Below are 17,589 nucleotides of genomic sequence, written 5' to 3' on the forward strand. Positions count from 1 at the left end.
CATCCATCCATCCATCCAACCATCCATCCAGTCAACCATCCATCCATTCATCCATCCATCCATCTATCTATCCATCCATCATCTATCCACCCATCCATCCATCCAACATCCATCTCATCCATCCATCATCCATCCATCATCCAGTCATCCACCCATCTGTCCATCCAGTTATCCATCCATTCATTCATTCATCCATCCATCATCCATCCATCCATCATCCATCATCCATCATCAATCATCCATCATCCATCATCCATCATCAATCATCCATCATCCATCATCCATCATCCATCCATCCATCCATCCAGCTATCATCCATCCATCCATCCATCCATCCAATTATCCAGTCATCCATCCATCCATCCATCACCTATTGCTTATTCCTTTACACAGCCTCAAGCTGGGCACTGGAGCCAATCCCAGTAATCAACAGGCTAGGAGGTGGGGTAAACCCCCCTGTATGGTTCACTAGTCCATCGCAGGGCCACTCTGTATATAGCATGACACACAATAATTCACATTAGCTCACATACTAATGTTTATTACAAAATCTAAATGAAACTTTTTTTTTGCCGCCCAGTACTTGGTCCCCGACCTGGTGATTGGGAACCCATGACATAAACTCAACATCTTTGGCCTTCAACAATTTTAAGGTTAAAGATTGCAAAAGTTACAATAATAGAGCAGGGTCCCACCACTGTACATATATTATTTAAAACTGTGTTTTATAACAAACCTTTTTGTTGTTAAATTAATGTGCTGGATTTATGTTAATTTGTTTTTAAATATAAAAAAATACAAAAGCTGGGATCTGGGGGCTTTTTTCTGTTGGATGTTTAACCATTGTTTCTGCATGTGTGTGTTAAAACGGCGACGGAGAGGAAGGGCGAGGCAGAGCTCTGGCAGCACTGTGGGGCTGCAGAGGCCCTGGCAGAAATGGCACCTGGAATTGTGCATGAATCGGCAGGAGTTTTGTTGTTGTGTCTTTTTTCTTCTTCCTCTTCTTCCTCCTCCTCCACCGTCCCCTGTGAGGAAATAGAAGCTGTCCAATGTGAGTCAGCGCTCTGTTGCTGTTTAAGCATTTGGATGAGGCTCCAGGAGCTGATTAATAATACATAGTTGTTACCTTACCTGCATAGGAGTAATTCAGCTGATAGGAAATGAAGTATTCACAGATTGAAGCCACTGCGAGGCCACCTGTTTACAACACAGATATGGAAGAAGAATGCCAAATAAAAAGTCAGAGTGTGAGCAGCATTGGCCTTTAAAACACTGAAGTGTGGGTGCTCCACATTGGTTTTACTGTGAATGTGGGTATTCAAGTGTTTCTCTGTGTGTGTGTTGATGTGGGGGCAGTGCAGCCCAGATGAGGGATTGGACCAGTGATAAAAGATGATGTATTTTTGCACAAATCCTCCCGCCACTGTTTGGTATGTGATACAATAATCCTCTGTTATGTAACCAAGTTTACATCTCCCTCTGTCACACACACACACACACACACACACCTTGCAAATGCATCAAGAATATATGCAGATGCATCAGCGTCGCATAAAAAGTTTTTTCACATTTGACTTGATTTGTCATTTTCGGTCCCAGTTCCAACAATGGACTTATTTTAACAGACAGAAGATGAAGGCATCCAACAGTAAGTGAGAAGGACCTCATCTTTAGCATATTTTATTAGCATAGTCTACATAGCGGTGCTTTGGCCCAGAGTCAATGTCTCTATCGTTGGTGTGGAACCCCAGGGTTCACCTCCTGGGCAAGATTGAATCCCAGTTAGGTCAGTTGGTACCTTCCAGTGGACTCACCACCCACAGGAAGGTTCAGGGGGGTTGGTATGGTGCAATGTGGTTTGGGTGGTGGTCGTGGAGACTGCTGACCCTCTGACCCGGTAACAGATAAGCGGATGAAAATGGATGAATGGATGGATGGATGGATGGATGGATGGATGGATGGATGGTCTACATAGCACACGTGCTTTATCACAGCCCATTCAGTTGGTTAATAACTAGCACAAGTTGTAACAGTTAGACCAAAACTAAGAAGAGTAACGTCGTTCATAAATCTGGAGTGTAATTAGTGCTGAGTCAATTAATTATACATTCAGTCGTATGTTTGGATTTTCTTGTTTGCCTGCGGTTCAGTAATTGCACAATATGTGGGTGAGGAGAGTGTAAAGGAGAGTGTGAAGGAGAGTGTGAAGTTGGCAGCATGGCCGGCCTCAGTGTCTTTGTAGTGACTAGTGTGTGTGTGTGTATTTTTGCAGGTGATAATGCGGGATCACACGTCTGGTGCTAATGTGGAGGAGCTGCTACGACAGTCTCAGATGGAGCTGCAGTGGATCCAGAGACAGCTGGCCCTGATCGCTGCCAGGAACGTCCACCATCATCACTCCAACACCAAGGGCAAGGTACTGTGGTGACAAATACTCCAGTCTGATGGTACTGCTACTACGACTGTCATGTGCAAGTACCCCGACTGTATTTTTACTCAAGTGAATTAAATCTTTTCACAAAGTGAAAGAGCCACATCGTTAGGTTCAATAGACGTTTTAAAATACATTATAAATGGCTCACCAAATATATATGTTTACTGTATATCCATTCATGAAGGCTGGTCGTGGACTGAAATGTTTGAAAACTGAACCAATTTTCCCCATAGTAATCAATGTAAAATGGATTTATTCATTCCTGGACCCTGGATGATTGGTTACTCAAACCTTTTCAACAGTATTTTGTGTAAAATGTTATACATGAAACCGATGACAATAATTATATCTAACAAAAAAAATAAACACAACTGGATAATGAATAAAGCTATAAATAGGAAAGGTAATTTCATTCATCCTTCCTGGAGCTGAGGAGTCCTGACTGAGCAACGTTTGCTTCGCTTTCTCACTAATTATTGTCTCTGAAATACTGTCAGTGGCCGACTGCTTTTCATTGATGGCTTGCTTAGTGGTTAAGGAAGTGGACTTGGGTCCAAAGGGTTTCAGGTTTGAGTCCACCAGCTGCCAAGTTACCACTGAGGTGCTCTGATCATGGCACCGTCCCCACACACTGCTCCCCCTTAAAGCTGCCCACTGTTCACTTTGGTGATGGGTTAAAGCAGAGGTCACATTTGGTTGTTGCAGTGGTGAGCTGTGTCACAGTGACAAGGAGTTCACTTTCCTTCACTTCTTCTTCATGATGATACAAATTGACGACTTTGCTCGGCCATACTGTAAAGACAGATCTGACATGAATGTCATTCTCATGCTTTGGTGTAATCTTTCATCACTTCTATGGTTGTTCTCCTTATTTTAGGTTTTTTAAGTCTCATGGTGATTTATGGTATGAAAAATAAATAAAATAAATAGCAAAGTTTATTTTAGGTTTTTTAGGTCTCATGGTGATTTATGGAATAAAAAATAAATAAAATAAATAGCAAAGTTAAAAAAATACCGTAAAAATCAGACAACAGTTCTTAGTGTGTACAGTATATCCAGAGCACGGGCTGAGGCAAGACTGACGCCACACACTCAGTCGAGTTATGATACGACAACTGGGGCAAGTTTTGGTTAAAAATGTTGTTCATGAGCTGAATTTAGTTTAGGACTTACTTTACTTTAGTAACTTGGAGTAGTACTCAGAAAACTCAATGACAACACCCTCTGACCCTGACAAAGATACACTCATTTTTCAATACAATAGTAAATAATCTAGTATGAACTTTGTTTTTTTATGTAAAATCTACAAAGTAAAATTGTGAGATGAAAAATATATATATATTTCCATTGGAGGCAGCACTGAGCTCTTGACTGTGTCCCAGATGTGGTCAAACCAGGACAGTGTTCATCTGAACAGTATTAGTTTAAGTTGAATGAGACTAAGAAAAACTGTACTATCATAAAACCCCCAACCAGAGAGGACCAGGCTTGGCCGCGGCGTTCTCCGAAGCTAACTGTGCTATTTAAGCACTTAAATGACGCTGTGCCTTCAGCTGTTTGCATATTTCAAAGGGTCAATGCATATTTCCACCCGATCCTGTTCCCATCTGTTCCTCTGCCCCGGTCTCGCAGGGCTTCTGCATGTAACGCCTGAAAACCATTTCACTGTGAGAGTAATGTGTCTGCTGTAAGGATGGGAACAGACAGGGAGCTCGTGTTGCTAGGCAACAGAGTGGAACAGCGCGTACATCCTGCTTCCTCTCCTCACTCTCTGCACACTTAGTGTCTCTTCCTTTCTGTCCTCTACTCTGTCCTGCGCCTCTGTCCCAGTGTTAAAGAGAGAGAATGGCCATTAACAGAGTGCACGGTGACGGCTGCTGCTGCTGCTGCTGCAGCTGATGTAACATCACTTTAAACCACCGCGCCGATTTAATTTAAGTCTCCTGTTTAGGGATTTAGTGGAGGTGAAGAGAGCAGAGAGGTGCTTGTTCATCAAGTCTGCTCAGGAACATGACAGTATTGATTCCATTCCACGCCAGAGGAAAGTTGCAGCGAAAGAAGTAATGGAAATGTCAAGGAGGAACAAATGACTAATATCAGAGCGTTTTACACCCTCTCCTCAACCAGACAATTTTACGCCCCTGTCACAGTTTACCATTCGGCGCAAACAGTACGATGTAAGAAGGATGGAACGAGGTCGTCAGATGTAGTAACAGAACCCCAAAGGGTTTATCCCTGTGATCTCTGTGTCCACGACCGAATTGCCTCCACAGAGGTGGGGTGTATTGAGGTACGGCAACCCATTACTGAGATGATGGATAGCATTGTCGCTAGTATCAGTTTATACACGGCATTTTTTGCACTACTACTAGCTTCTGTAAACAATGATCTGTAGGAATCTGATATATATATATACTCCTGTTTCTTCTTCTGCTTCCTCTTCTCCACCTCAGGCTTGACCTGACAGCAAACAAGACAAAACTGCAATAAACAACAATATAAAAGCAATGTAAGTGAATACCCTGTCACACATAGACATGATGAAATTCATCGTGTCAGAGAGGGTATCAACATTTTTACACCTCATTGAAATGAAGTTAACTCCAGTAAGAGACTGTAAAGTGTTCAGGAACATATAAGCTGACACTGAATGTCTGACACTTAATCAGCTCTAATTGTCACTGAGACTTATTCATGCAGAGTTACTCTAAAACCCAGTGGAGCTGGTCCGGTCTTACCGTGGAGCAGAAGAATCAAGGGGTGTTTTAATGACTGCTGACGTCAGCTGGACTGTAGAAAATCATTATTTTCTCACTGTCAGACATAAAAGATGAAAATATGTCAGATGGAGTTCATTGGATCCTTGACATGTTTCAGGGGAAAAAGAGAAAAAACTCCTCATGCTTGTGATGTAAAGGTTTGCATGCGATTGCTCAGCTGACTCATGCAGCCTTTTTCAGAGAAAAGCTGTCAGCCAGGCGTTTTTGAATATTTTTTTCCCCCCTGCATGTGACTTTTTCAGGCAGACTCTGCACATGTCTGCTTTCCAGTGAGACAGAGAGAGTGGGAGAGGGAGAGAGAGAGGGAGAGAGAGTGAGGGAAAAGGAAGGAAGGAAGGAAGGAGGGAGGGAGACTATCTATAACGGGGCGACAGAGGAGAGCATGGAAGAAGAATGGTCACACGTTCAGGGAAAAGGACGTTGGCGGCGTGTGTGAGAGCGACATGCAGCCACTGCTGTGGATCTGCTGCGGGTGTTAGAGTGAGACCTCTGCTCTGTTACTGATGCTCACCAACCCACTGCAAAACTGCTGATTGCGACGGCGCACACACAGGCACACGGGCACGTGTACACACACACACGGATGCACTCACTGCCTCAGCCTTCAATGCCAGCCTGTGATATGACGTGGGAAGGGAAGAGTCATTTTGGGACAAAAGGGGTGCAACCTGGAAGGTAGGAAAAAAACGTGCATCAGTCTGTGTCATTTAAAAAAAAACCAAACATGATCCATCCTCTTTTTACTGCAGACAATACCACGACGGATGCGGTGCTTCTGTGACTTCATTTACCTTCCTGTTGCTTTAAACTCTAAAATAATTGCAGTCTGTGTGTGCATGTTCAGCACCCTGGACAGAGACAGTGTCAGTGGGATGGATCTTATTTTGTTGAAATCAGTTTAAACGCAACCGGAGTTTGCGTCAGTGATTTACTCACACACACCAGATGGCGGTACGACAATCTATTTGAATCCCACCCCGTCAGAGTAACAGTACCTCTGGGTGGCCCGCAGACCTGGTGGGCTCAGCCCACGTCTTTAACCATAATGCCCTTGGTTCCAGTTTAATAACAACATCCTGCTGTGTCCCTCCTCCATAAGACAGCTAACTAAAACACTGTCACAATGGGGGAAAAAGGAAGATATTATTTAATCAGGAATGGATATGAATGCAGTATTGTTTCAGTAAAATAGTATTTAAATCTGGTAATTACTGCACACATGGAGGGACGCCCTGCTGTGCAGGAGAAAGTCAGTAAAACCCTTTATTAGTAATTACATGCTGTAAGATCCTAATGGCCGCCGTCATTATCTGGTTTATTTAATAAACTGTTATCGAAGCCCCCACTTGTACGTCAGCGCAAAAATACTGCAGTTTACTCCCGCCATCTTCATCGGTGTGAATTCAGATATTGTCCCAGATGTGTCCAAGTATTGTCTACTCTGAAATAAACATTAATGCGCCCTGTCCCTTTTGAAATATCTAACTCTGTCAACATCTGCACTGGCCAGCCTACAGTTAGTTTTTTTTAACTCTCTTTATCTTCAGGGAACTGGCTGGAAATCATGTCTGTAGTACATCATTTATAGGTTGGTGCTCATAGAGCTGTAACTCAGGATCCATAAAAGATACTATTTTATATGTACAATATATATATATATATATATATATACATATATGTATATATATATATATGTATATATATATATATTTGCTCCAGACGTCCTTCTCTGATTTCCCTTCATCGGTCTGAAACTCACTAATTATTTATTAATTAATAATTTGTCTTTGTTCGTCAACTTGACAGTGACAAGCACAACAATCAGATACTCTACCACTAAGTGCCAGCAGATGGCCATCAAAACCTAAAAATAGAAAGTAGAGCTGTTAAAGCTCATTGTGTGTCTTTCTTCAATTCCTGCGAGTATATCCTGTGTGCACTGTGTTCAACTGAACAGGACCAGGTTTCTCACTGAATTGGTAAACTGAGAGTAAATTGAAAATGAAAAATCACTGTATGTTATTTCACATATAATTTTTGTGATTTTTGTGTGTGGTGGTGGTTTGTGATTTTTCTCATGTAAAACCTGTGCGTGGCTCAAAGACTGTTGGGAAACACTGATCTAAGCGAGTACAACATAAAACAAATCTGAGCAGCCAACAAATATTTTCAACCAGATTATGATGGTCATGTCCCATTATGAACTATTGTGCTATATCTATAACTATATATAGCTCAAAAGTCCTTATTTTTATTAGGATATGGACATTTGTTGAGGTTTTAGATTATGTCTTTGTACAAATATATTATTATAATCCTTATTTTATGGTCTGTGAGTATGTGAGTAAAATCAAAGATTTCTTCTTGGCCTCTATTATTGTAGATTATCTATTATTTTATCTATTTTCCTCTGGTTTAAGGCTCTGTTTGCTGTATTCTTCTAACTTAAATTATCAGGGGTGTCCAAACATTTTCCAAACAGACCCCTTATGCATGTTCACATGTGAAGTGAACATATTTAAGTGGCCAGCCATTCTGCATGACATTCCTGAACCATTAAAGTTAAATGCAAATGGATAGTTTCATGGTTTACTGTATATCAAAATGGCCTTTAACCCTAACCCATACATTATTTTTCATATAAGATATAGAAAAAAGGAAAGAAATTCTGTCAAGCTGCAAATAGTGAGTATCATGTGTTTGTAGGCCACAACATTACCCCTGACTGGACTTTGGACATGCCTGGTCCAGGCTAACTGCAAAGCTAACGTCACTCGCATTGCTCTTTTTTTTTGTTTCCACCTTCGTTTCCAGTATCCTCGTCTGGAAAAGTCTGATCAGAATGTGTCAATGTTCCAGCTTGTTAACTGTGCTTAAAACATTGTGAAAAAGAGTAAACTAGTGTAAATAAAATCAGTACCCTGGACAGCTCACCACTTGCTGCAGGTCAACTGGCCGGTAATAAATCATTCAAACCCACTGGACATGATGCTGAAAAAGCCAACGTTACGTGTTTTCTTTCTGCTTCTCACAGTTTTGTGTTAACACGGTGAATTATTAACTGTGACTGTATCCTAAATAACTGTTATCAGCCCGTGTTTCTAACAAAGGGCACTGTCTGAGTGACTGGTCTGTGGGAATCTTCGTCTGCTTGGCAGTTCTGCTGCACTAGCACCTGCTGGGATTTTTGGCTGTGTTTCTGTCTGCCCGGCAGGTTCATCTTTCTGGCCTTGCTAGTTTTTTTGCTGTCAGTGTAAACTGATATCTTGTCTGCAAATTTGTTTTTTTGTTTTTTGTTTTTTTTTTCCCCGTGGAGGAAGGCAGCCCAGCTCACATTGGGGAGGTTGTTTGCGAGAATTGTGTGTGTTATGGGTCTGACAGGGAGAGAATGTGTTGGAATATTAAAAATGTATGTGGAAGCTGCCTGTTTATCTGCAATGTTGTTGGAGTAAAAACTCTGCCTAAAAGGTTGAAACACATTGTTTTTTAAAAATTATTCTTAATGTTTCACTAAATGAAGAAAGAAGGTAAACAAGCGTCAGAGTAACAACACATTATTTTATTCACTCTATGATAATGTGGAGCTGCTGCTCTGGTTAAATGTTATTTATTATGAGCAAAACATTGTTTGGTATTTTAAATTGTTTCTTCACATTTTTATACTACACAGAACACTATGATAATAGATTAAATATAGGATAATGTTTCAAATATAAAGTTCCTTTTGGCCTAAAATGGAGGAAGCTGCTTCATTAAATGCCATAATACCAGGATCCAGTTCTACCAAATCAGTTCTAGGCTGTTTCTAAATCCATCCTCTACCAATGCACCACCAATATATTCTAGAAAATGACCTAAATATAAAAAGTAAGCACAATGTGTGTTTGCAGGTATGCAGGAGGTTTCAAAGAAGTGAAAATGTGTCAGAGGCTTCTGTTCTGACAGTAGGACGGCTGTTGGATGTCTGTAGTTCCACTGCTGCAGGGTGGAACTAAGCACAAGTTAAAGTTTGATTTTAATGTGACCATATGTATCTCTACCAATGTATGTACTATATCACCTCTAACAAATGGTGATGACCAAATCTACAGTGCTTTGAGTGGTTATTATAGTCCTTATGGAGCCTTCACACCAATTGTGACAGTCATGGGGAAAAACAAAGCTTGAAACGCCTTTACTGCTTGATCATCTTTGGATCACAGCTTCATTCACACTTGTCACTGATGAACACAAACACAGTCAGTAACATCATAAAACAAACCACAGTCTCACAATTTACCAAAGAGCACCACCTCCTGGCTAACCTTAGCCCATGCCTCTTCTTTATATTCCGTTCCTGAATTAAAACAAAGCAGCAGCATCGATGCCCACACACGGCAATGATAGGCTTGAGGTGACATCGGGATAAACTCATCGACTGGATGTTGTGGCTCGATATCGTATGAAAAGTTCAACTTTTTCAACATCGTTCGTGTAGCGTCAGCAGAGTTGATTTTTAAAAATACATAACATACACAGTTAGTATAGCATATTCAATAGAATAGCTGTTTAAACTTCATCAGTGTAGACTAGTGGTGTCAAACATTCGGCCTGGGGCCAAGTCCCAGTTCACAAATCCTCCAGATCTGGGCCGTGACTAGACAGTAATAATTTAATTGAATCATTTTTTAAATGTATTTTCAATTTTTTCCTATTACTTAAGTGATATAGTTGATTTAGTTGCACCAGCAATTTATACTCTAGTATTACACAGTATTATATCAAACTGTATAATACTAACCAAAAATATATATATTTAAAATACTGGGATTTTTGTATCAGACATTGAACACTGACACTATTGACCCTTCACTGGACTGACCGCCACACCAGTGGTCCTCCGCTCGTTGGCAATGATACAACTTTGTTGTTCTTTTTAAATGTCAGTTCAGTGGTCATTCTGTTAACTTGAATTTCTGTCTTCCAGTCTAGGTATGAGGCCTCACTTCAGCAGCCCACAGTCCACTCCATGTACATTGTGAACCGTTTTCGACTGCTGGAGGAGAGGAACCGTTCTTTGAAGCTTGAATTGGCCACGCTTCGACAAGAAAAACAGCAAAATAGGAGACTGGTAAGGCTCCACCTCACTTTGTACCACACCGTAAAAGAAAGGAAAAGATAAGAAGAAGAGTGACACACTTAATACTGTCTTCAACAATCCTTCAACATCTCCTTTTTGTCCAACCACTGTGCCACAAATGGGTGAAAAAAAATCTAGTTTCACCTCATTGGTCTAAAACCCACTAATTTTTTATTCCAAATAATTTGTCTTTGTTCGTCAATGTGACAGTGACAAGCACAGCAATCAAATACTCTACCACCAAGTGGCAGCAGATAACTTAAAAATAGGGAGAGCTGTTAAAGCTCTGTGTGTTTTTCTTTAATTCCTACGAGTATATCTTGTGTGTGCTGTGTTCAACTGAACAGGACCAGGTTTCTCACTGAATTGGTAAACTGAGAGTAAATTGAAATTGAAATTGAAAAATCACTGCATTTCATTTCACGTATAATTTTGGTGACATTTTTGTGTGGTGGTGCTTTGTGATTTCTCTCAAATGTAAAACATATGCGTGGCTCAAAGACTGTTGGGAAACACTGATCTGAGCAGCCAACAAATATTTCCAACCAGATTATAAGAACTGTTGTGCTGTATTCAATCATTATTTACCTTCTTCCTACTGTAATTGAACTGAGGGAAGGTTTCAACAACATGGCTCTGTATGCTAGGATAACCTCTATGCCGTAGTCAGCAACATAATATGGGGTTATATAATTATGTGTATGTCCACATACTCAGCCTCACGGTCATTCATGCAGAAATGCAGTTACCTATGGATCAGTGCATATTTACTCAAACAAACTGTTTATGCATGGATTAAAACAGCTTCATTGCTCTGTTCTGAGCCAGACGTGCTGCTGACGGCAGATGGCTGATTAGGGTTCTTTGGTTTACGGCCGTCTTAGATTAATGATTTCAGGACTAGGAGACTATCTCTTAAGTCAACTATTATCTACAGTACACACTTTGTGTTTACATATGTGGTGGCTGATATGGTGGCTTCACTGTCTGTTTCTCCTCAGCCATTATTTGGATTTGGGACCGATGTTCAGAGAACTTTAGACTGCCGTTGAGTTGGTCTAAGCAGGCATGCACAAACTAAGGCCCGGGGGCCGGATGTGGCCCGTTTAGCTTTTTAATCTGGCCTGCCAAACTTTTCCAAATTATATAATTTATTTATATTATCATTATATTTCTGACTTTCCCTGCAATACCCACATTTTCCCAGATTTATCTTAGTTCACACAATTATGAATGAATGAATGAAAAAAAAAATTTTAGCATTTTAGCCTTTATGCGTGATTTATCTTAGTTCACACAAACGCTCCATCTATCTGCTCCTGACCCGGCCCCCCCGTTCAATTTTAGTTAATTGTGGCCCGCGAGTCAAACAGTTTGCCCCCGCCTGGTCTACAGGTTTTCTGTAGCTGCGACTGAAGCAATATTTGGAGCCAAGTAGGCTCCAGTGATGGAATAATAAGTGTGAGAACTTGGCCGAAACCTGCTCAGTATTAAAGTGTTGTTTTAATTTGTAACTGCCTCGTCGCCATCCTGAGAAGGTGGAGTTATCTGGGGAAACGGCCTTTGCAACAGTTGCCTAGAAACAATCAGTGACAGACAGTCACAGGAAGGTACCTTAGGTAAAGAATGACCTTCTGTTTGCTGTGTGACTGCTGCTAAAAGGCTGCAGCTGTCTCCCTGGACACCGATCCCTATGGCAACAATTGTGTACTGCCGGCAGCTGGCCCACTCAGATGAAAGTCCTCGTGACGATCTGGGCCGTCCCTGTGCAGAGAGGAGCAACGTCTAATCAATAACACCCTAATAGCCGTGGGTGTCTCAGCTGACCCTCTAATCTCCATTTTAACTCCCCCTAATCAGAGATGCACAGACAAACAGGGTTAATAATAGCCCAGTGTCCTGTGATACAATTTGGCAAGAAGAAAGCTGGCCCCGCCCACAGGGAAGTCCGAGCAGCCACGGTGTTTTGACTCACAATTACGGTTCGTGTTGTAACCACTGGTACGAGACAGGCTGTGTTTAGGCTGAGCTTTCTATTCTTTCTTCTAATTGAATTTCACCCTGGCATTGTCCATGGCTTCATGTTGTTTCCCAGTCAGATTTCAAACCAGCCTCTGCCTCAGTAAGATGAAGATGAGGAAAGAAAACTCAACCTCCTCCTGGTTTTTTAAGAGGGCTGAAACGGGAGAAACAGGTCTTACAAAATTAGAACCTAATTTTAGAAAATTAGAAAGGTTTTAAATGTTGTTTATTTTGTGGAAAAAAAAGCTTAACTCAATAGCCATAAAACACTCTCTCCGGGGTAAAAACAAAAAAACTAACCAAAAACCAAAGAGACAACATCATAATTCTGTGGCTGTGTTTTTGAGGTTCCCAGTCCAATTTGTGGCCTGCGGGCCTTAAAGTGCTCCAAGTTTTGAAAAACATGAAAGGAAACAAAGAATTACATGAGGAAAATAAGTAAATTCCCTGAACAGAACGCCCCCTGTAGACCAAATATAATAATGCATCACTCTCTTTTTGATTTGGGACTGTCTCACAATTCAACCAATCACAGGCTAGCTGTGGCTTCATCATGATTAACTGTGATTATTTGAGATGACTCGCCCTTTCTAAATATGGCAAATTTTGCTGGAAAGGAGGGATAAATACCAGTGGGCAGATATACGGATCTGTTTCACACCTGGTTTAGGGGTTAGGGTCAAACCCTGTCTACACTCCCTCACAATTCATTTTCTCCTGTCAGCCAACTTGGTCTGACGAAAGCTGGGTGTCTGAGGCACTCTTGGTCTGACGAAAGCTGGGTGTCTGACCTAGCATGACCTAGCATGTATGCTAGTTGTTGAGATGGTATTTTAAGATCGAGACACTTTGTTGAAACTAAAACCTTCACCAACGTGTGTTAAACATTTATATTTTCTGATTTAAAATGTAATTCTAAACAGTCCGAGATAACAGAGCAGGATTTAAAAAAAAAAAAAAAAAAAAAGCTGTCAAATCACAAGGAGCTTGAGGGATTGGCCAAGATGATTTGTCCTGGATATCCTGGGATTTTCTCAGAGTCCAGAGATCTGAGAGAATCCCAGAGGTACGTGTAGGTAACGTGAACGGCTCTTCTCCATTGTCCTCTCGTATGAGGAGAGAGACAGACGGCTACAAACTGTTTTGCGTTTATTTATGCCACACATTTCCCAAACATAATAAGAAAATTACATCCTGCACAGATTTGATCTGGATTTAATTCATCAGCGTGAACGTCCAAAAGACAAGAAATCAGCTTTTCCTCCCACTTCTGACTCATAACACATTTTGGAAAAAAAAAAAAACATTTTTGATTTCTTCACATGCAGTCTGGACAATCTGGCTGCTCAGATTGAATTTCAATTTTTCTCTCTCATTTTTTATTATTAAACAACAAAAATGCTGGGACCAGAGCCTGCAGCGTTTAAGTGCTGGATTTTCTTTTTTTTTTTTTTGTTGATTGACGTTTAAACCTTAAGTTAAATCGTAAGCTAAATTATGCTTCAGTGTTTGTTTGTTTTAAATCTATGCTTAAAGACAAAATAGATATGTAGACAGTCAAATTTATTTAGAGGATTGAAGGTTTGGAAACATCTGAGTTGAAGAGTATCTATATATAGTCTGGGAAATGAGGGTATGTAGAAAAATAGAATTAGATCAAACAGAATCTTTCATGTGTTGTTTCCATGTGTGGGTACACTTCCTGTCTTCTGTCTCCATCACTCGTCTTTCCTTTTCCATTTCCTGTCTTGACCTCCTAACTGTCCACAGCCATACTGGGTCGTTGACTGTAGGTCTTTCCTTTGGTCCAGTTTAATAGTGTAATATTAAAGGAAATCTCTTTGAATTTTATGTTTTAATTTGAAAATCTGGAATGAAATACAAAACAAATATTGAATTTAAATATTTCTCCTGACAGTATTCCTCCAGGCTGTGGCTGTGGCTGCTGCTTTATGTCCACGTGACAACAAGTGACAATGTCCGTTTCAGTGCTGCCTCCCAGGCAACAGCTGCTTTCAGTCTTTTTAGATGGAACTGGCCTCAAACAGAGCAGAAAGAAAGTCTTAGAATAATTACAACGTGTCAGCGTGAGCGACAAAGATTGACAAATCATCAGCGATGCTCGGGTTTTTGTTTTGAAAGGGAACGTGGAGCCTTTGGGTTTATTTAAGTTGTCCATTTATTGTTCGTGGAAAAACACTCAACCCAATTGTCTAATGTTGTATGAATATATTTTTTCCTCATCTAACTCATCCTAATGGGGTGTAGAGTGATGCAGTGGTAAAACCCCGCCTGTCACCACAAGGTTGTGGATTTGATGCCATCTTGTCCCCAAATCTAATAGATATTTGTTCCCCTCAGGGGGGCGCTACAGCAGATCATCTGCCTCCATCTCACCCTCTCTCCTGCCTCGTCCAATTTTATTCCAATCTTCATGTCCTCTTTCACAACACCCACACATCTCCTCCGAGGTGTTCTTCTTCTCCTCTTTCCTGTCAACTCCATCTCCAACATCCTTTCATCTCCATCATCTCCACCATGTCTCCTCAGCTCATGTCCAAACCATCTCCACCTCTCCTCTCTAACTTCATCTCCAAACTGCTCCACCTTAACTGTCCCTCTGATCCTGTCCATCCTGGTCACTCCCAGTGAAGATCTCAGCATCTTCATCTCCTCCACCTCCAGCTCAGAGTGTTGTCTATTGGACAGAGACCATACATCATAGCATGTCTCACTACTGTATTACCTTTATTTATTACTAGGTCCTGGATACTGATTATATTTCGGGATCATTTTAGGCAGTAGTTACAAAGGGTTTCATTCCAATTTGCAGTTCCTCTCGTACACCTCGCTGAACACAAGGATAATTACTGAATGATTCTCCCGCAGTTTTGTAAATTAATTTGCTCTAAAAATACTCCGTCATCAAAAGGAAGGTCCCACGTGAATCAGTTCAAAATCCCCTTAAACAGATTAAAGCGTTTTGGGGAGAATGTGTGTGGTTAACCTACATTCACTGTAACAAATTAACATGAAGGGACGCGCATGATCGCCCACATAAGCTCATGTCAACAGGATATAATTAGTGATTGTGACAAGGCCGTGTAGGCAACGTGATAGCGAGCATCCTGAGGACCAGAGTTGGAGCGGAGAGAAAATATTGAGATTTGTGGTGTGTTTTTCTTTAGTCATGCACCGGGACTTTAGCTTGATGATACGTCTGTTTCAGTAACGCCTGTTGAAAAGCAGCCAAGAAAAATAAAAACAATTAGTCAGCAGGGTTTTTTTTTAACTAAGACGATTATTTTTGCTTCACTGCTATAATGACGCATTTGAAAAAGAAGCTCAGACAACAGATTATTACAGTGTTAATGTTTAGCTCTCCCTTGTTTCTCCAGTAGGGGGTGCTCTGAGCGACATGTTGTGTGAGTTGCATTTTTATATAAATTTAGCCTCCACTTTTTTACTACGAAATTGATGATTTGGCTGTTAGCTGAAACATTGCTCTACATTGCTACTTCTGTTTTTGATGTGAACAGCGGGTAGCATCTACCGTTTTGCATTACTGACACCTACAGGTTGAATTTTCCATCGAGACATTTACTAATACAACTAAGAAAAGGAAGGCTCCAATAAACAGAACTTTAATTAGTGAAATGATTTGGAAGTCATTTGGATGAGTCGTGAGTAAAAACAAACACATCTACCTGCTCTTATTTGTTTTTCTTTTCCAGCGATATACAGACAAATTTTTTTTTTCACGCGAGGGAATGTTGATTTATCTAGATCAGGGGTGTCCACACTTTTTCCGATAACCAGGCTAAAGTGATCTAGCGACATAGAAAAGTTTAAATATATATTTACTCATATGAACTAAAGATATATTATATATACATTAAATGATGGAATGCTGATTAAATGCATGTAGCTCTGTGGCACAATGCGATTCAGTTCTTACAGTACAGTATATGGTCACTGCTACACACTATTGAATTCTTTTTATTTTATTTTAATTGCTCAGGATCTACCAGCACTCCCTTTGCAATCTACTGGTAAATCAACTTACTAGGCAGCCCTGATCTAGATTAATCATGATTAATTGTGATTAAACCCCAACTAGCCTGTGATTAATGAGAGTGAAATTCAGTTTACAGCAGGTTAAAAAAAACTGTTCCACAGAGTATGAAAACAACAACAAAGACTTTTTGACTTCCATAAACACTGGCTGTGATTGACAGCTGCACTCACCAGTACAGGCCTCGTAGCAGCTACTAATATGTGTTTTTGACTGACATGGCAACCTATGACCTAGAGACTTTCACCGAATCCAGCCATGAAAAGGTTGCAGCCATACCATGCCCCCCTGTGGCTACACCCTTTTCATCTTCATGCTCTACGGCTTGAACAAACTTTATACACACAAAACGTTTCCTTGTTTTTAGGAGAGGCTGCGTCCGACAGCAGCAGTCGTTCGGTCTGCTGTCACATTGGTCCGTTTAGCAGCAGCAGACTGTCCCTGCACGGGGCGGTCTCCAATAAACCGTCCTCATTTGTGACCCAGACTCTAAGATGTCTGTCTCCTACTGGCACCGACACCTTCTCGCCCAATGGTAGTCTGTGCTGATGTAGCCCGTGGTCGTAGCTGTGGAGCAGGCTGATTAATTCAACAGAGTGGATTTCCGCAGCTCACTGCACACACGTAGAGTGAACGAGAGAGAGAGAGCGAGAGAGAGAGAGAGGAAACAGAGCAGAGTGGAGAGAGAGAGGGAGAGAGTGTTAAGGAGGAGGAGGGTCCTTGGGGGTGGGAAGAGAGGGAGTGAGTGCAATGGGAGAAGAGGAAAGAGAGAGTGGAGTAGAGTAAAGAGGGGGTGGAAGAGAGAGAGAGAGAGAGAGAGAGAGAGAGAGAGAGAGAGAGAGAGAGAGAGGGAGAGAGGGACACAAGCCCTGGAGCTGCCAGTGATGCTGCTGCTGCTGCAGCCGTTTGACAATTCCCCACCCATAGAGGAGAGAGAGAGAGAGAGGAGGGAAGAAGGGAGGAGATCAGTGCAAGGAGGAAGAAGGAGTAAGCAGCACCTCAGTCAAGATGCTCCAGTCTTAGTCTACACACACGGTAATATACTCGTCCTTCCTCCCCCCTCTCTCTCCCCTCCCTCCCCTGCTGCTCTTTGTCTCTGCATCAGTGGATGGAGTGTGTTGCTGTTTGATTTGGCTCTGTGGCACAGTCTATATATAGT

General features: G+C 41.3%; 1 protein-coding gene across 4 annotated transcripts in view; it reads left to right on the forward strand.

The window, feature by feature from the left end:
* rimbp2a (RIMS binding protein 2a) overlaps positions 1–17,589 on the forward strand; it is a 64,608-nt gene that overhangs the window by 718 nt on the left and 46,301 nt on the right. For 2 of the 4 annotated variants that reach the window (XM_025062813.1, XM_025062812.1), the window contains exons 1-2: positions 5,079–5,889; positions 10,181–10,324. In XM_025062813.1, the coding sequence (XP_024918581.1) occupies positions 10,223–10,324 (102 nt within the window). In that variant the 5' untranslated portion in view covers positions 5,079–5,889; positions 10,181–10,222. Of the gene's footprint in view, positions 1–2,272; positions 2,417–5,076; positions 5,890–10,180; positions 10,325–17,589 lie in introns of those variants that run through there. The other 2 variants (XM_025062815.1, XM_025062811.1) reach the window with 2 other exon arrangements.

The sequence above is a fragment of the Cynoglossus semilaevis genome, chromosome 14, assembly GCF_000523025.1.
Source record: "Cynoglossus semilaevis isolate Cse_v1.0 chromosome 14, Cse_v1.0, whole genome shotgun sequence".
In the NCBI taxonomy this organism is placed as follows: domain Eukaryota; kingdom Metazoa; phylum Chordata; class Actinopteri; order Pleuronectiformes; family Cynoglossidae; genus Cynoglossus; species Cynoglossus semilaevis.